This window comes from Antechinus flavipes, chromosome 1 (assembly GCF_016432865.1).
Source record: "Antechinus flavipes isolate AdamAnt ecotype Samford, QLD, Australia chromosome 1, AdamAnt_v2, whole genome shotgun sequence".
NCBI classification, from domain to species: domain Eukaryota; kingdom Metazoa; phylum Chordata; class Mammalia; order Dasyuromorphia; family Dasyuridae; genus Antechinus; species Antechinus flavipes.
Window position 1 is genome coordinate 365,680,891 of NC_067398.1, and position 14,468 is coordinate 365,695,358.

The following is a 14,468-nucleotide window of genomic DNA, read 5'->3' on the forward strand; positions in this document are numbered from 1 at the left end:
ATCCAGAATGTACATACTTCCCCACTCCTGTAGTGGTCTAAATAAAACTTCCAACAGAACTTGAGAATCTGTGCCAAACTAGGGAAGATAAATGGCCTGGGGACTCCATACTCTGGAGGTGAAATTTCTTGATCACTGTCTTCAACATATCCAAGACAATACAATTTGTTTCATGTTCCCCAAGTTATGATTTACAAAATTTAATTTGACAAATATTAGATTTCCAAAAGAGCTTTATATAGAATCTTAAGATCAAATAAGTATGTAAAATAGTTAAGACAGGGAAGGGAGGAAAAGGCCTTCTTCAGTAGATACCCCCAAAATGGTCTTCAGTCTGATATAACAGTTTCTAGAGATAGCATGGAAACCAAATGTTTGGCAGAGAGATATTTTTAACAGTAGTTTATGATAGAAAAAAAGTACTATACAGTTTAATATCTCTTACTCCATTCATCTTTCCAATTTTCCTTTTGCTCTTTTACTCCGTGTATGTGTGTGTGTGTGTGTGTGTGTGTGTGTGTGTGTGTGTGTGTATGTGTGTGTATGTGTGGTATCTAAAGAATCACAAAATATCAGACCTGGCAAGAAGAATCATAAGATCATGAAGATCAAACCTTATTTTATAAGTAGAGAAAAGGAGGTAATATGGCTTGCAATGGTCACAAGACAGCATGGAGACCACATAAACTTAAATAAGCATAGCAGATAAGATATAGCCAAGAAGTCATCCAGTCTCTGACTAAAAACCTTCAGAAACAAGAATACCATCCCTTCCTGAGGCTACCCATTGTACTTGTGGATTCCTCAAGTTGGCAGGAAGTTTTTTCCTTACACAAACCCATGTGACTGTATCATTTACTTTTTTTTTTAAGATGAAGTAACTAAAGATTTGAGAAAGTAAGTGGTTTGACTAATTATAAATTATAGCTCTTAAATTTTAGAGCATAGATTAGAACTCAAATTCCAACTAGGCCTCAGATCTATTCCACTTAAAGAGACTGCATGCAGAATAGATCTCACAGTTACTCATTTTAGGATTCCTGATTTCATGATGAAAAAAAAAAATGAAACATGCTAAATTTAATCAGTGCTCCTCTTCTTTTTTGTTCTTTTATTTTGTTAATTTCCACTTTGGGAGATGAATCCTATTCTCCGTTCTCATCCATTTTTAGTCAATATTTTGTCAGAGGCATATTGTTTTCATGCATTTCAAGACTTTTCGTCATCCTAGATAAATCTTTCCTTGGAACAGTTGTTTAGATGTTTCCTCTCTTCCCTCAGTCCTCCAAACATATGAGATCTGCCAATAGGCAAAGACAAGGCCCAACTCAACAGCTCCCAATATCTCTGAGGTTAGCTCAAAATTATTTTGTAGATCACAAATATCTGAGTAAAAACTTGGACATTATTATATTGACCACTTAGCTTAATATCCACATGTGACTAACAAGTGAGTAAATTTATCATGCTCACGGCTTCTCCCTTATCTGAGAGAAGCTTGTTCCCTTTCTACTAGTTTGAAGAAGAACACATGCCTGATATTCATGCGAAGATTTGCATAATTATTAGTTAAGCTATATGGGGACTATGAGTATTTGAAAAAAACAAAGATTATGATTAAAACTTCTTTTGCATCCTTATGAGGGATTTCTCTAAAATACCCAGGATCGCATTTTGATTTGGTGATAAAAAGTTCATTGCTGTGAGCTAAATGAAAGATAGTATCTCTGAGATGCTTTAGAGGGATTCCTCTAATGGCTTAAATAAAAGTTGGAGTAGTTGACCTCTAAAGTCCAGTTTTAAGATTCTGTAATTCAGTTCTCCTCTATTCATTCCTTAGTCCCAGTCTGATTCTATAAATGGCTATTTATAGGACTGCGTACTGTAAGCCAAAGGCTTACACTACACCAAAAATCCTAATAGCTACTATCACCTTCAATACATGAGAGAGGAAGAAGACAAAGAAGCAGCAAGAAGAAGGAGGAAGTGTTGATATATGGAACAGGTATAAACTGTAGATATGATAAGAGATGGCTAGAAACATAATTTTGCCATCTGGTGGGGCAGAGGGATGGGAAATAAATGATTTTCTGACTGCTGAAGGGGAAATGAAGTGTGCAACTGCTGCTATTGCTAAATGGGGTCTCTAATTCCTTTCTTCATAATGATAATGACTCACATTTATATAGTGTCTTTCACTAGCCCAATCCCAAAGAAGTGTCTCAGAGGTGTAACCAGACACATCTCCTGGTTCATTTAAAAAGTTAGGCCTCCATAGGGTAGAATTTTACAATGCTTTTAATGTGAAACTAATTGATGGAAAAACAAATATTCAAATACAGAAGGATGAGGGCAGAGGGAAAGTAGCATATATATCTCTTTCTCTGAAATAGGAGAAGATGGAAAAGGAGAACCAGTTTATATTTGAAATCTTCACTCACATCATACTTTGGTCAAGGCAAAAACTTCCATACAGATCAAATCATCCATGGATAGGAAGGGTTTTATGTAAGCAAAGTCTAATCTTAATTGCTTCATATCTCTACCAAAAGATAGCATTCACGGGAACATATATTTTAGGTGAATCCTCCTCAAGTATTACTGGGTCACTAGGGTAGTGACTTTGGTAGCTGACATCTGGTTCCAGGATTTATTAAAGACCATTTTTTGATGCTCTGGATGCAACAGAATGTTTAGGAGCAATCAAGGATGAAGGCAAGAAGTGGAATGAGCGCATCAATGAATCAAGTTGCAATGAGATAACAAAGGAAAAAGAAAATAGCTCGGATCTTAAATGGCTGTTAACAACATTTATTAAAACATGGGTACTATACTTACTGTACTTACTAAGATAATGTTATACACATAGTTAAATATTTCACAAATATTTTGCAAACTGAATCTCAGTAAGAAAAAGAACAGAAGATATCACTGGAGACATTAAAGGATTGACATTTAGATAAGATTGGGCTGTAAGGAATGATTCTACATTGGTATTGGATTAAGTAACAGAATGTCTTCTTAATTACTCTACTTCTCTTGATCAGTTGTATAATCACTGTTCAACCACCTTAGGGAAGGACTAGTAATTTGATGGGTGAATATGTTTTTGAAAGAAATAGACAGTGGGAAGAACACTGACTTGGGAGTTTGATTCTTTCTGGTGCTGACTTTGTAACTGATTAATTTTTTGGCACTGGTTAAGTTACATCAATTGTTTAAGTCTCAGTTTTTTTAGAGGATAAAATAAAGATGAAAAAAAATCATTGAGCTTGAGAGATAGTATGGGAACTTGGGAGTCATTTAGCTCCAACCTCTCATTTTACAGAGAAAGAATTTGAGGCCCAGAAAAAGAGTCTTTCCTGAGGTCAGACACAGCTAACAATAATAATCTTAAGGTTTGAGAAGTACTTTAGATATGTTATCTCATTTGAGCCACACAAAAATCCTATGAGACTGGTGATATTATAGAAAAGGAAAGCATGACTCAGAATTTAAGCTATTTACTCAGGTTTGACCAGCTAGTAAATATTTCTGGTGAGATTGAAACCCAGAGTTTAAAACTCCAAAGTTCTAACCACTCTGCCATGATGTTTGCTGATAATTTAATAGTTAATAATTTATTAAATATGAATTTAATTAAAATAGTAATTTAAGAGTAGAAACTAGAACCCAGTTCTCATGATTCCCAATCCTACCATTATCCATACTGCTGCCTTTTCTGTCTTACTGGGCTAGTGTGAAGATCAAGGAAAAGAACAGATGTGAAGGTACTTTGGAGGAAAATGTCACCAGAGCCATATAAATGAAAATATAAGGAAAGCATTATGGCAAGACTAGAAGCCAACTGTAAGGCCCTAAAAATAACAGGAGCTGAATGTAACTGGACAATTTATTGAAGCTCAAACAACTCCAGAATAACACAGTCTGGTTTAGGAAAATATTAATCAGATTGTTTCTTTAATGTGTGATCATGGTGACAGGACCCCCTTGGCTGCCCTACTTTCTTATTTTCTGACTAGTAAGTAATGTTTTTGTTTGTTGATGCTTCTGAGTAAAACCGTGACAACATTTTTCATCTAACTAAAGCTCAGAAAATGCAGAAATGTGAACCAACTCTGCTCCTGGCGAGGTGAGGTCCCAAGATTCAGCTCTGTCAGGATGAAAGAGAAATCAGGAACATGGCTTGGGCTTAGGGTTAATTTATCACCTTTCTCAGGCTAGGCTTCACCATTCAGACTGCATGATACTGAAGATGCATAAGAAAAGCCAATAAAAGTTAAAAACAGACTTGCCAATTGACTTTGGGTGGAGGTGGGGGAAATGAAATTTGGATCATTTTATCTCCTACAACATATCCAAAAGGACAGGACTGCTGATTGGTCTTCTTCATTAACCCAAGAGACCATGACCATTACAAATCCCATATTGGGATAGAGATTTGAAGGGGAACTATGAACCTTCCTTAAATGATGACTCATGAATACGTCTCTCTGAAATATGCTAGCTTGGAAAATATCTAATTTATTCATCAATGGACAGTTTCTGTATATTTTATATGTATAATTATTCATTGCTAAGGAGGAATATGAGAAGAAATGGATAAGAAAGCCCATGCCGCCTCAAGAATTTGTATCCTCCTCCTATCCTTCTGCATCTTAGGTATGGGAAGAGGATCCTTTAATTCTAAGCTCTGGGGTAGAGTTGTATATTACTGTGGTTTTATAATTCCCTTGACATTTAAGACAGGGATTCTATACTTTTTATGTGTAAAGGAACTACTTACTGGGCTCTGCTTTGGAAGGCTTATAACCCATCTAGTGATTTTTAGGGGATACTGACAGGAAAGTGGGAGACTTGAGATAGGGTGGTGGCTAAAGTTTGGTGATGGAATATGGGAGAGTTGGATAATGACAGAACAATTTTTCTCACTGCTAGGAAGCCACAAGTAGTAGGAAGGATTAGGATGAAAACTGTTGGTATGGCACATCAACTTTAGTAGTTTTGAACAGCACTTCCCTCCCCAATGGAAATGCCTCAGGATAAAAGAAGGTTCAGACGATCCTAGATTTAGTGCTGGAAAGAAACATGAAGGCCAGCAAGCCCCAGCTTCCAATTTTACATGTGAAGAAACCAGTACCAATAGAAATTAAATAAGGTTACTTAGGGAGGATGTGATGGAGATAGGATTTGAATTTTAGTAAGCATCCTTTTCACAGTGCCATGTTGAAAGGAGTTATGGCACCAACACAGACACACATATACACAGACATACAGACACACACACATCTCCCTCTCCCCCAGCCATGTTCTCTCCTTATTGCCTAAAAATATCAGAGAGACAGAGGAATTATGAACCTCATCCCCTTGCTATAGCTCTTGTAAGGCAGAATTTTGAATGCAGACAGGCTCCACAGAGAGATTCGGATGCTGTGCGGGTCTATTTTCCCCATCTTCCTTGAGCCTTACCACCATTTTAAATACCTGGGAGGTAAAAGAAAGTCCTGTATTCAGGAGTGAAAGCCTTGTTCTCACTAGGTGGAGATCTATGAATTGCTGATTGATCAGAATTAATCTGCTGAGAATTCCTGAATGAAATCTCAACCATGGAAGAAGCTATTTCAGGTTAACTCTATGTTCTTTGCTAGGATAATAAGAATCCTGACATTTTAAGAATCTAATCGAGAAATCTACAGTTTTTTTGGGGGAGGTTTCTCTTTTCTCCCCTCATCAATGACAATACACACCCCCTGGCTATATATGTCCTGCATCTTTCTTTCATCTCTGACAAGAAAGCAAAGATAGCAATGGTTTTTTGCAATTAAGAACCTAACAGCTCCTGAAGGCTCATGAACCTCAAATAATTTCCTAAGAAAACAAATAGACTACACATGAGAATATATGGATGCTTAATGAACTACGAGCAGAAATGCTATGTGATCACTAAACCAACTTAAAAGGGAACTGGCTTTCATTTGAATCCAACACTTCAAACAGTGAGCATAAAAAAACAAAAAGTGAATATGATGAAATTCTAATGTTCAAAGCCTAGGAAGTAAGGAATTGACTTAGACTTTAAATAAGATGTCTGTGGTGGGCAATATCTCCTGCATTTAGGACATTCTGAACCATGAACTTACCTGGAGACACTGAGGAGTCGTAGGTGCTTCTTTCCTTTCGATTCATTCTGAAGGCTTGGATGTCCTTTTCCCTGTATGTTCCAAAACCTTCAAAGCTCCTTCTTTTACTCCCACTCACTTCACTGTCCCATTTGTCATTCAACGTGTTCATATTGCCAAACACATCCAAGGTCTCTGGCCTCGTGCTGCTGCTCTCTCCACTGCTGCTGCTGGAGAACTTCTTAGAACAGGAGTCAGCAGGTTCTCCACTAGTGTCTCCTTTTTCCTTCACCTGTGTCCACTGTTGGGCATCAGAGAGTGACAGGGTCGACAGGGTATCAACCTCAAAGTTACTCTTGGAAGCTTTGTGGCTGACCTCGCTGTGTTGGTGCTTCTGTTTCTCCTTATGCCTACTCTTCTCGCTCACCATGGGGAGGTCTTTGTCAGCACTGCTCAGCCGTTCGCTCAACACATGGCTAGAGAAGCCTGTGGATTTGCCTGCAAAGAGACCACTCAGGTCATCATGGGTCCCCAGGATTCGGTCCTCCTTGTGCTTGTGTTTGTGTTTATGTTTCCTTTTGTGGAGGCGACCACTGGATAACCCAGCACTTCCCACCTTTGGGGGATTGAGAGAGGGCTGTAAGTCTCCAAGACCCATGCCCACAGCTGACTGCAAGTGTACCCCATGCTTTGTTTTGTGTCTAGCAGTGCTGGACATCTTCACATGGGAGCTGGCATGGAACTGGGGAGGCGGCACTGATGGCCTCATAAATGGAGAAGCTGTGCCAAGAGTGTGGGATAGGTACAAAGGAGCTGGGTACTGACCATAATAACCAAGGTTCATCATAGGCATTGATGTGTAAGGCATTCCATAGGGTGCATAGTAACTTCCACTGGGGATAGGGTAGCTGAACCCCTGTAAAAAAGGCACCTTTGTCATGGTGTCATTGGTTTTGGCAGGCCTACCACGCTTCTTCTTGGACTTCATATCTGAGGTCCTTCGAAGATAGAGCAAGGGGTCATACTGTATATATGGCACCGGGTAATAGTGATCAAAGTTGATTCTAAAAATACTGGGATATGGGTTCTCATGATAGAATGTGTAACTCCGGTGGGAGATCCTGAACATCTGGAACTTGTTGATAAGCTCTTCTAGGTCCGCAAGGAACTGGAGGTTGTCACGGTTCTGCAGGCTTTTCCTTTTCCGCTTGTGCTTTGGCTTCTTAATGCTTTCATGGGTAAGGAAATTGTCCACGATGAGATGCTTCTGCCGGTGGCCATGTCGGTTCTTTGTGCTGGTGTCAGATGGGATGGCCTCTGGATTGTCCAAAGAGCAGAAGTCAAAAGAGTACCGCCGGCGGGATTCTGAACTCTTCTCGGCTTGATCAGATGTGCTGTTGTTGTCCGTCCCAATGCCACTGTCACTAGGGATGGTCTCCTCACTATGTGACTCACTCACAGGAGACAGTGTGATTTCCTTCAGGGACCCAATCTCGCAGAGGTGTGAAGGGGAGTTGGCCATCAACCTGGGAGGTGACAGTTTCCAGGTTCCGCTGTGTAATCCTTTCTGGGTTTTGGTAGGAAGAGCACCGATGGGCTGAAGATTTGGCATAGTTTTCAACTCTGAAAAATTGATTTCAGTGCTGGCGGGGCTCAGGTTGCCATTAGACCCGACTAACTGCGTGGAAAGTGGGTGCATAGCTGCTGGTGAAGATGCCACAAGTGACTGAAAGTTGGAAGGCACGGCTGGAATATCCGGCTGGCTGGAAACAGGCCTTGGGTGTTTGATGGCTGTCTTAGGTTCTTCAGATGGGGGCTGCAGCTCTGCCCTAGGTTTTCTGCCCCTCTTTTTGCCAATGTAGATGGTCCCTCTCTTGCTGACATTAATCTGCTTACCCAGTCTGCTGTCAATGGCTGCTCCTGCAGGAGTGGTCTGGGGTGGTACTTTTGCCTTCAAGGCAATGTTGCTGGAGCAGGACAAGATCTGATTCAAGATGTTTTTCCTCTTAAGGGTCTTCATCTTGTTGATGGTCTTGATGGTCTTCTTGTCCAGTACACCAAGCTTTCCAACTTTTTTGTGGAATTTCATCTCGCTCATGGATTTTTCTTCTCCTGGCACTAACTGGGCCAGTTTGGCCAAATTACGTCTTCTCTTCCTCTTCTTAGTGCCAGGAAATTCCCGGCTTATTGGGCTGACTGGGCTGGTGGAAGTTCCCTCATGAATAGTCTCAACAGTGAGTAGAGGCTGTTTCTTTGGTCGTCCTCTTTTCTTTTTAACTGGTGTAATCACAGTGAGACTGTCTGTGTTTGTGTACAGAGGACTAGATGGGGTGATAGGATATGCGGAAGGTGGCTCTACCATGAGTTTTTCAGAAGTGGTCATGGCTGACTCTCGCAGCATACTGGTGGGTTTTGGTTTGCTGCAGGTCCATCTCCGTTTTGCGGCAAATTTAGGATGCTGAATTTCTGGCAGCTTGCTTGAGAGGGGTGGATCTGTGCATGATGGAGGACTCATAACCAGGGGAGTTTTTCGCAGTCTGGCCGCATTACTTGAGAGAACCTTTTCAGCACTTCCAATACCTTCCAGCACAACTGAGGAGGGCTCATTCTCCATAATTTTAGCAAGCTTGGTAGTACGAGGATCCTTCTTGCTTCCTTCAGGGTGAGAAAGAATCCTGCTAGCTACTTCACTGCTCATGGGAATTCCAGAAGCCAAGGCTTTCTCTGGTATGATTTTTTCTACTATTGTTTTCATAGACTGCCTTTTCTTCCTTTTATGGCTAGGTGGGTCCAGGGTTGGAGTCTTGATGGGAATAGTAATCCGGACATGACTCATATCATTTTCAGGATTACCAATGGAACTCACATTTTGCCTGGCTGGTGATACCTCTTGGATATTATCTGTAGAGTAGCCTTCCTTTTTTCCTTCCAAGTTATCATGAGTTTTGGTCTCAAATGCTTTTTGGGCATTTTTGACCCAGTCCAGATCTGAGTTTGGTATGGTTTGATTTACTAAGTCTTTCTTGCTTGATTTCTTCTTGCTGTTTCCACTAGGGGGATCTGGGGGATCCATTGATCCTCCTCCATCTTGGTCTACTAAGGGCGGAAGTCCATTGCACTCAGCAGAGCTGGTGGTCTGGACTGGTGAACTGATGTTGCTTGGGGCTGGGACCACATTACCCAGAAGCAGATCTTTGCTACTGCTAGACAACTGACTCCACGTGCTGCTCACACTACCTTTCTTCACCTGGGACTTGGCAAAGGAAGCCAGAGGCTCAAGGGTTGGAATCTTAGTAGTGCCTGGAGTTTCTCGACTAGACTCCGTCCCAATAAAAGAACTCTGAGTGGCGGGCCCATTATCTGAGCTGGCAGACCAATCTATGTGGCTCTGGGTGCTGCTTTTTTGCTGGTGCTTTGGTTTTAAGGTATCTCCAGTGAAGTCCTGTTGGAGGCTGGGATCATAGTGAAGGGCTGAGTGTTTCTGTGGCCTCTCATAAACCTGAGAGAAAGAGAAGGAGGAGGGGGATGAGTACTTTGGTACCATTAACAAAGTTAATGTTGAGGCTCTTAATTATCTGAAAGTTAGAGGCAAATGATTACTTTAACAACTTCTAACTCCGAGCCATTTTATAAGGGTTCCTTAAACTGCAGTGATAAAACTATATTAACACTGTTCTCAAATGAACCTTAAATGGGATCTAATCTCAAAGTCCTGCTTTCAAATAAAACAGAATCATAGTCTAACTAGTTTAAGTTTAAAATAGAATTATAGAATGTTAGGGCTAAAATAGACTTTAAAAGCCATTTAGTATAAATTATTCATTTTACAGATGAGGAAGCCCAGGTAAAATAAGGTTCTGCCCAAGGTCACACATAGTTGTTTAATAGCAAAGCAGGGACTAGAGTCTGGGTTTTCTGACTCTTAGTTTATGGTTCTTTCATATCTACCATGGATACCTTCCTCCTTTTCCCCCAATATCCTCCTAAAATGTACTTCTTTCCCTTCTTCAACTTTTCCTCAATGTTTTGTAGATCACAATATTATTCATATTTCACTGAAGTGCTGGTATCATAACTCATTAAGCAAGCATTCTTTATAATGCAAAAAAATTCTAGGATCTGAAATCTAGAAATACAGCCAGAGTCTCCCACTCATGGAACAGGAGGGGACCATTAGAGGACAAAAAATAATGGAAAGAGAAGAAAAAATGGGAGTTTTCAACCACTCATCATTCCAACATAAGGTTTTATTTTAGATCCTATACCCCACACCCATAGAGTGCTGTAAATGGTAATATACTCTATAAGCTATTAACATTAATAATTATATTTTTATAAGAAAATAATTACTGTAATTCACTTCTAATGGGGATCCTTTAACCTCTTAAGACAATTTCTTATAGTACCATAGGGGGTTCTTCATATTCTGAGGCACACCCTGGGAATATAGTGTTCTAGGAAAATCAATATCCCTCTTGGGATACTGCCTTGGAATTTTGCCAGCTCGGCTTCATCCCAAGTCTACCCCTGACAGAACCACTTTGGGACTTCAGAAGCTTCCTTGGACAGAAAGACAGAGGTCAGCTGAACATTCAAGGGTGAGGAAAATAGAATCGATATAATAGAGTAAATGAATGCAAACTTATTCACCAGGTTCACGAATGCTAGAACCAGGGGACAGCTTTTAATGTTCTCATTAAACACACACACATAATCCACCCATACTTATAAAACAATAAAAATAGCAAAACTTTATTTTAGATTGTTGGTAAAAAATTTAAAGAATGTGTTCCCCCCAAAGTGGGGGACTAAAAATATAGTCATAAGATATAATCAAAGGTTCAAAGATTTAAGAATTAAATTAAGAAATTAATCAATTAAGAAATGATCACAGAATAAAATGGTTCTGGTAAAGGTTTGAATGTTGGTTTTTCTTTTCCTATTACAATTCCCTCATTTTACAGGTGAGTAAACCTATGCTAAGATCAGGGAACACCTTAGCTAGAAGGGACAGGACTGGAGAGAAAAAAAACAAAACAACAAACAAGTCAGGGCAGGAGGAAGAAGTCCTAATGGGAGACAACTTTCAAGATTAGAGTTTTTTGAAGATTTTCCAGAAAGAAACTAAAACTACCCATTGGAGCAAAAACCTTGGCAAGAATGTTTTGGTCAAATTATAGTTAATCATTCTGGAAACTTAAAAGACATTAAGAGTGTTTGAGGTACTGAATCTTGTGAGGTTGATTATACACACACACACACACACACACACACACACACACACACACACACACACTTAAAATTTTACTGAAACTTCTGGTATACCTACTGTGTCCCATAGGATAAACTCAGGTTAGCAGTTTTGGGGACTTGCATTTTCTGCATTATGGATACACCTGTTCTTGAAATTCCTGAATAATATGCTTCTTATCTGGGTGTTTGTACAGGTACTAGAAGGATTTATAAAATCTCTACTCTATGCAAGGCATACACAAGGCACTGCAGATATCCCAAAACAAAATTGTCACTGACCTTAAGGATTAAACATTTTATCACCATATAAAACAAATACATGTGTAGGAAAATAAGTTGATTTTTTTTTTTTAGAGGAAGGGATGGGGACAGTAGTAGCAGGAAATATCAGCAAAGGCCTCATGTAAGAGATGAATTGTGGCAAAGGCTAAAGTGCCTGGACTGAAGCCTGGAAAACATCTTCCTGAATCCTGACCTCAGATACTTTGTGTGACCTAGGCAAATCATATAACCCTATTTGCCTCAGTTTCCTCATCGGTAGAATGAGATGGAGAAGGAAATGGCAAACTACTATAGTATCTTTCCCAAGAAAACCCTAAATGGGGTCACAAAGAGTCGGACACGACTGAACAGGAAAAGAAGATGAATGGATGCTGAGCTGTGCTTTGAAGGAAGCTGAGTGTTGTAAGAGGCAGAGGTGAGGAGGGAATGGATTCTAGGCATCAGAGACAGCTAGTACAAAGACATGAAGGCAGAGTGTAGTGTGGGTGAGAACAAAACTAAGGAATCCAGCTTGGCTGGACTATAGAAAGCATGAAAGGGAGTAATATGTAATTAGCCTGTAAGGTAGGCTGGAGTCAGAATGTGAATGGGGTTTAAATGCTAAATATAGGAGTCTATATTTTGATCCTGGTAATGAAAGGAAGATAATAGAGCAGATTGAGCATGAGAATGACTTAGTTAAACCTGTGTTTTATTAACATCTCTGACAACTTTGTGGAGGATGATTTTGAGAAGCAGGACATTTGTCAGGGAGACCAGTTAGAAGGCTAGTAACATCCATATAAGATATGATGAGACAAAGCTAACATGGTGGCCGTGTGAGTAGAAAGAAAGGCAGGGAGGTATGGGATGTGTTGTGAAGGGAGAACTGACATGTGATTGAATATATGGATTAAATGGTGAGTGAGAAATTGATGAGAGTGACCTTTTCAATATAAGTGACACACACAAAAAGGTTTGGGGTATTTACAACAAAACAGAACTTTTGGAATAAGGGTGGATTTAGGGAGAAATATAATGATTTTTATTTTGAATATGCAGAATCATCAAATATTTGAATATTTAGACATCATTGAATTTTAAGTGTCCAAAATAGGTAGCTGGAGATATGTTATTTTGCTCAGGAGATAGATTAGGGTAGGCTGTAGAGATCTGAGAGTCATTCACACAGAGATGATAATTAAACCCATGGGAACTAATGAAGAGATTGTAGAGAAGTCTGAGACAGGCCTTGGGCTACATCTACAATTGAGACAAATGACAAAGAGGATGCAAACAAGAGGAGAGATCAGAAAGAAAATAGGAAAACTAACAGAGAAAAGAGTCATTGAAAGATAAAAAGAAGGGGATATTTACAAGGAGAAAATAGTTACCATTTCAAATGATCTAGGGAGGTGAAGAAAAGGTAATTAGATTTGGTAATTAAGAGAACAGTGGTTACATTGGAGAGAAAAGTTTTGGCTGAGTGATAAGGTCAGAAGCTAGATGTTAGAGAGTTCAGAAGGAAAAGTGAAAGGAGGAAAAGAAGAGATAATCAGTGTAGAATACTTTTTCAAAGAGTTTGGTTGAGAAAATGAGATTTGAGATATAGGACAATAGTTAGGATGCAGCTAAGGGGAGTAAGTTACACTGAGGGTTTTTTTTTTTTTTAAAGGATGAGAAGATATAGGTTTCTTTCTATGCAGCTAGGAAAAAAAATCAGTAATAATAATAATAACAACTAGTTTTTATTAGCTATCTTTAATATGTAGTATTTTATTATTTGCAAAGTACTTTACATGTCATTATCATTAGATCCTTATAGGAACCATAAAATAGATGTGTTACTATTCTGTCTCTGTCTCTCTCTGTCTTTCTTTCTCTGTTCTACACTGATTATCTCAGACAGATTTTTCCAGTATCTAAGCTAGTTACTGTGAGTAAATCAGCATATATACACATTCATATTCTACTGTATGCACAGTGTTATACTTTTCATTAAGTATGGGTAGAGGTAGACACTGGGCTGACATAGAATATGCAACTCAAGTTCTTAGTCCTTACTTAACTTACAAATTTAGAAGGAAAAAAAAATATATGTGTACACACACACACACACACACAGAGAGAGAGAGAGAGAGAGAGAGAGAGAGAGAGAGAGAGAGAGAGAAGAGAGAATACCTAAAGAAAAATTACAAAGCAGTGCAAGGGAATGAAATTCAAATGGAAAACAAGTTTTTAATTATCATTTAAAATTGTTTTCAACATTCATTTTTTTTTCAACTTTTGAGTTCCAAAATTTCTCCTTCCAGAGTTCTCCCTGCTTGTACCTATTGAGAAGGCAAGCAAAAGGAAATCAATTCTTTTTTTGTTGTTTTTTAAATCAATTTGGAAGAATATATTAACACTGATGAACTAGAATGTATATTAAGAAGGTTAATCAGAACATATATGTAAGTCCATATCACATAAAATATAAGTAAAGGAATTGAGGATGCATATCTTGGATAAGGATGTATCTAAATGGCTTAGTGGATAGAGCCTTGGGCCCAGAGACAGAACATGAGTTCAAATCCAGCCTCAGACAGTTACTAATTGTGTAACCTGGGCAAAGCATTTAACATCTGTTTGCCTTAACCCACTGGCACAAGAAACGGCAAAAACACTCCAGTATCCTTGCCAAGAAAATCTCATAAACCGTATGGTCCACTTGGTCATGAAGAGTTAGAAATGACAGAATAATAACAATCCCAGTTATTATGAAAAAGCAAGATTAGATCTGTTCTTCTTGATCTTAGTAGACACAGATCAGAATAATGATTAAAAATGACAAAG

The 14,468-nt window shown here is 39.0% G+C and overlaps 1 protein-coding gene across 1 annotated transcript in view; it reads right to left on the minus strand.

Moving 5' to 3' along the window:
• Window positions 1–14,468, minus strand: part of SETBP1 (SET binding protein 1) — a 478,472-nt gene that overhangs the window by 137,760 nt on the left and 326,244 nt on the right. The window contains exon 5 of the mRNA XM_051969680.1: window positions 6,141–9,618. Within this exon, the coding sequence (XP_051825640.1) occupies window positions 6,141–9,618 (3,478 nt within the window). The remainder of the gene's footprint in view (window positions 1–6,140; window positions 9,619–14,468) is intronic.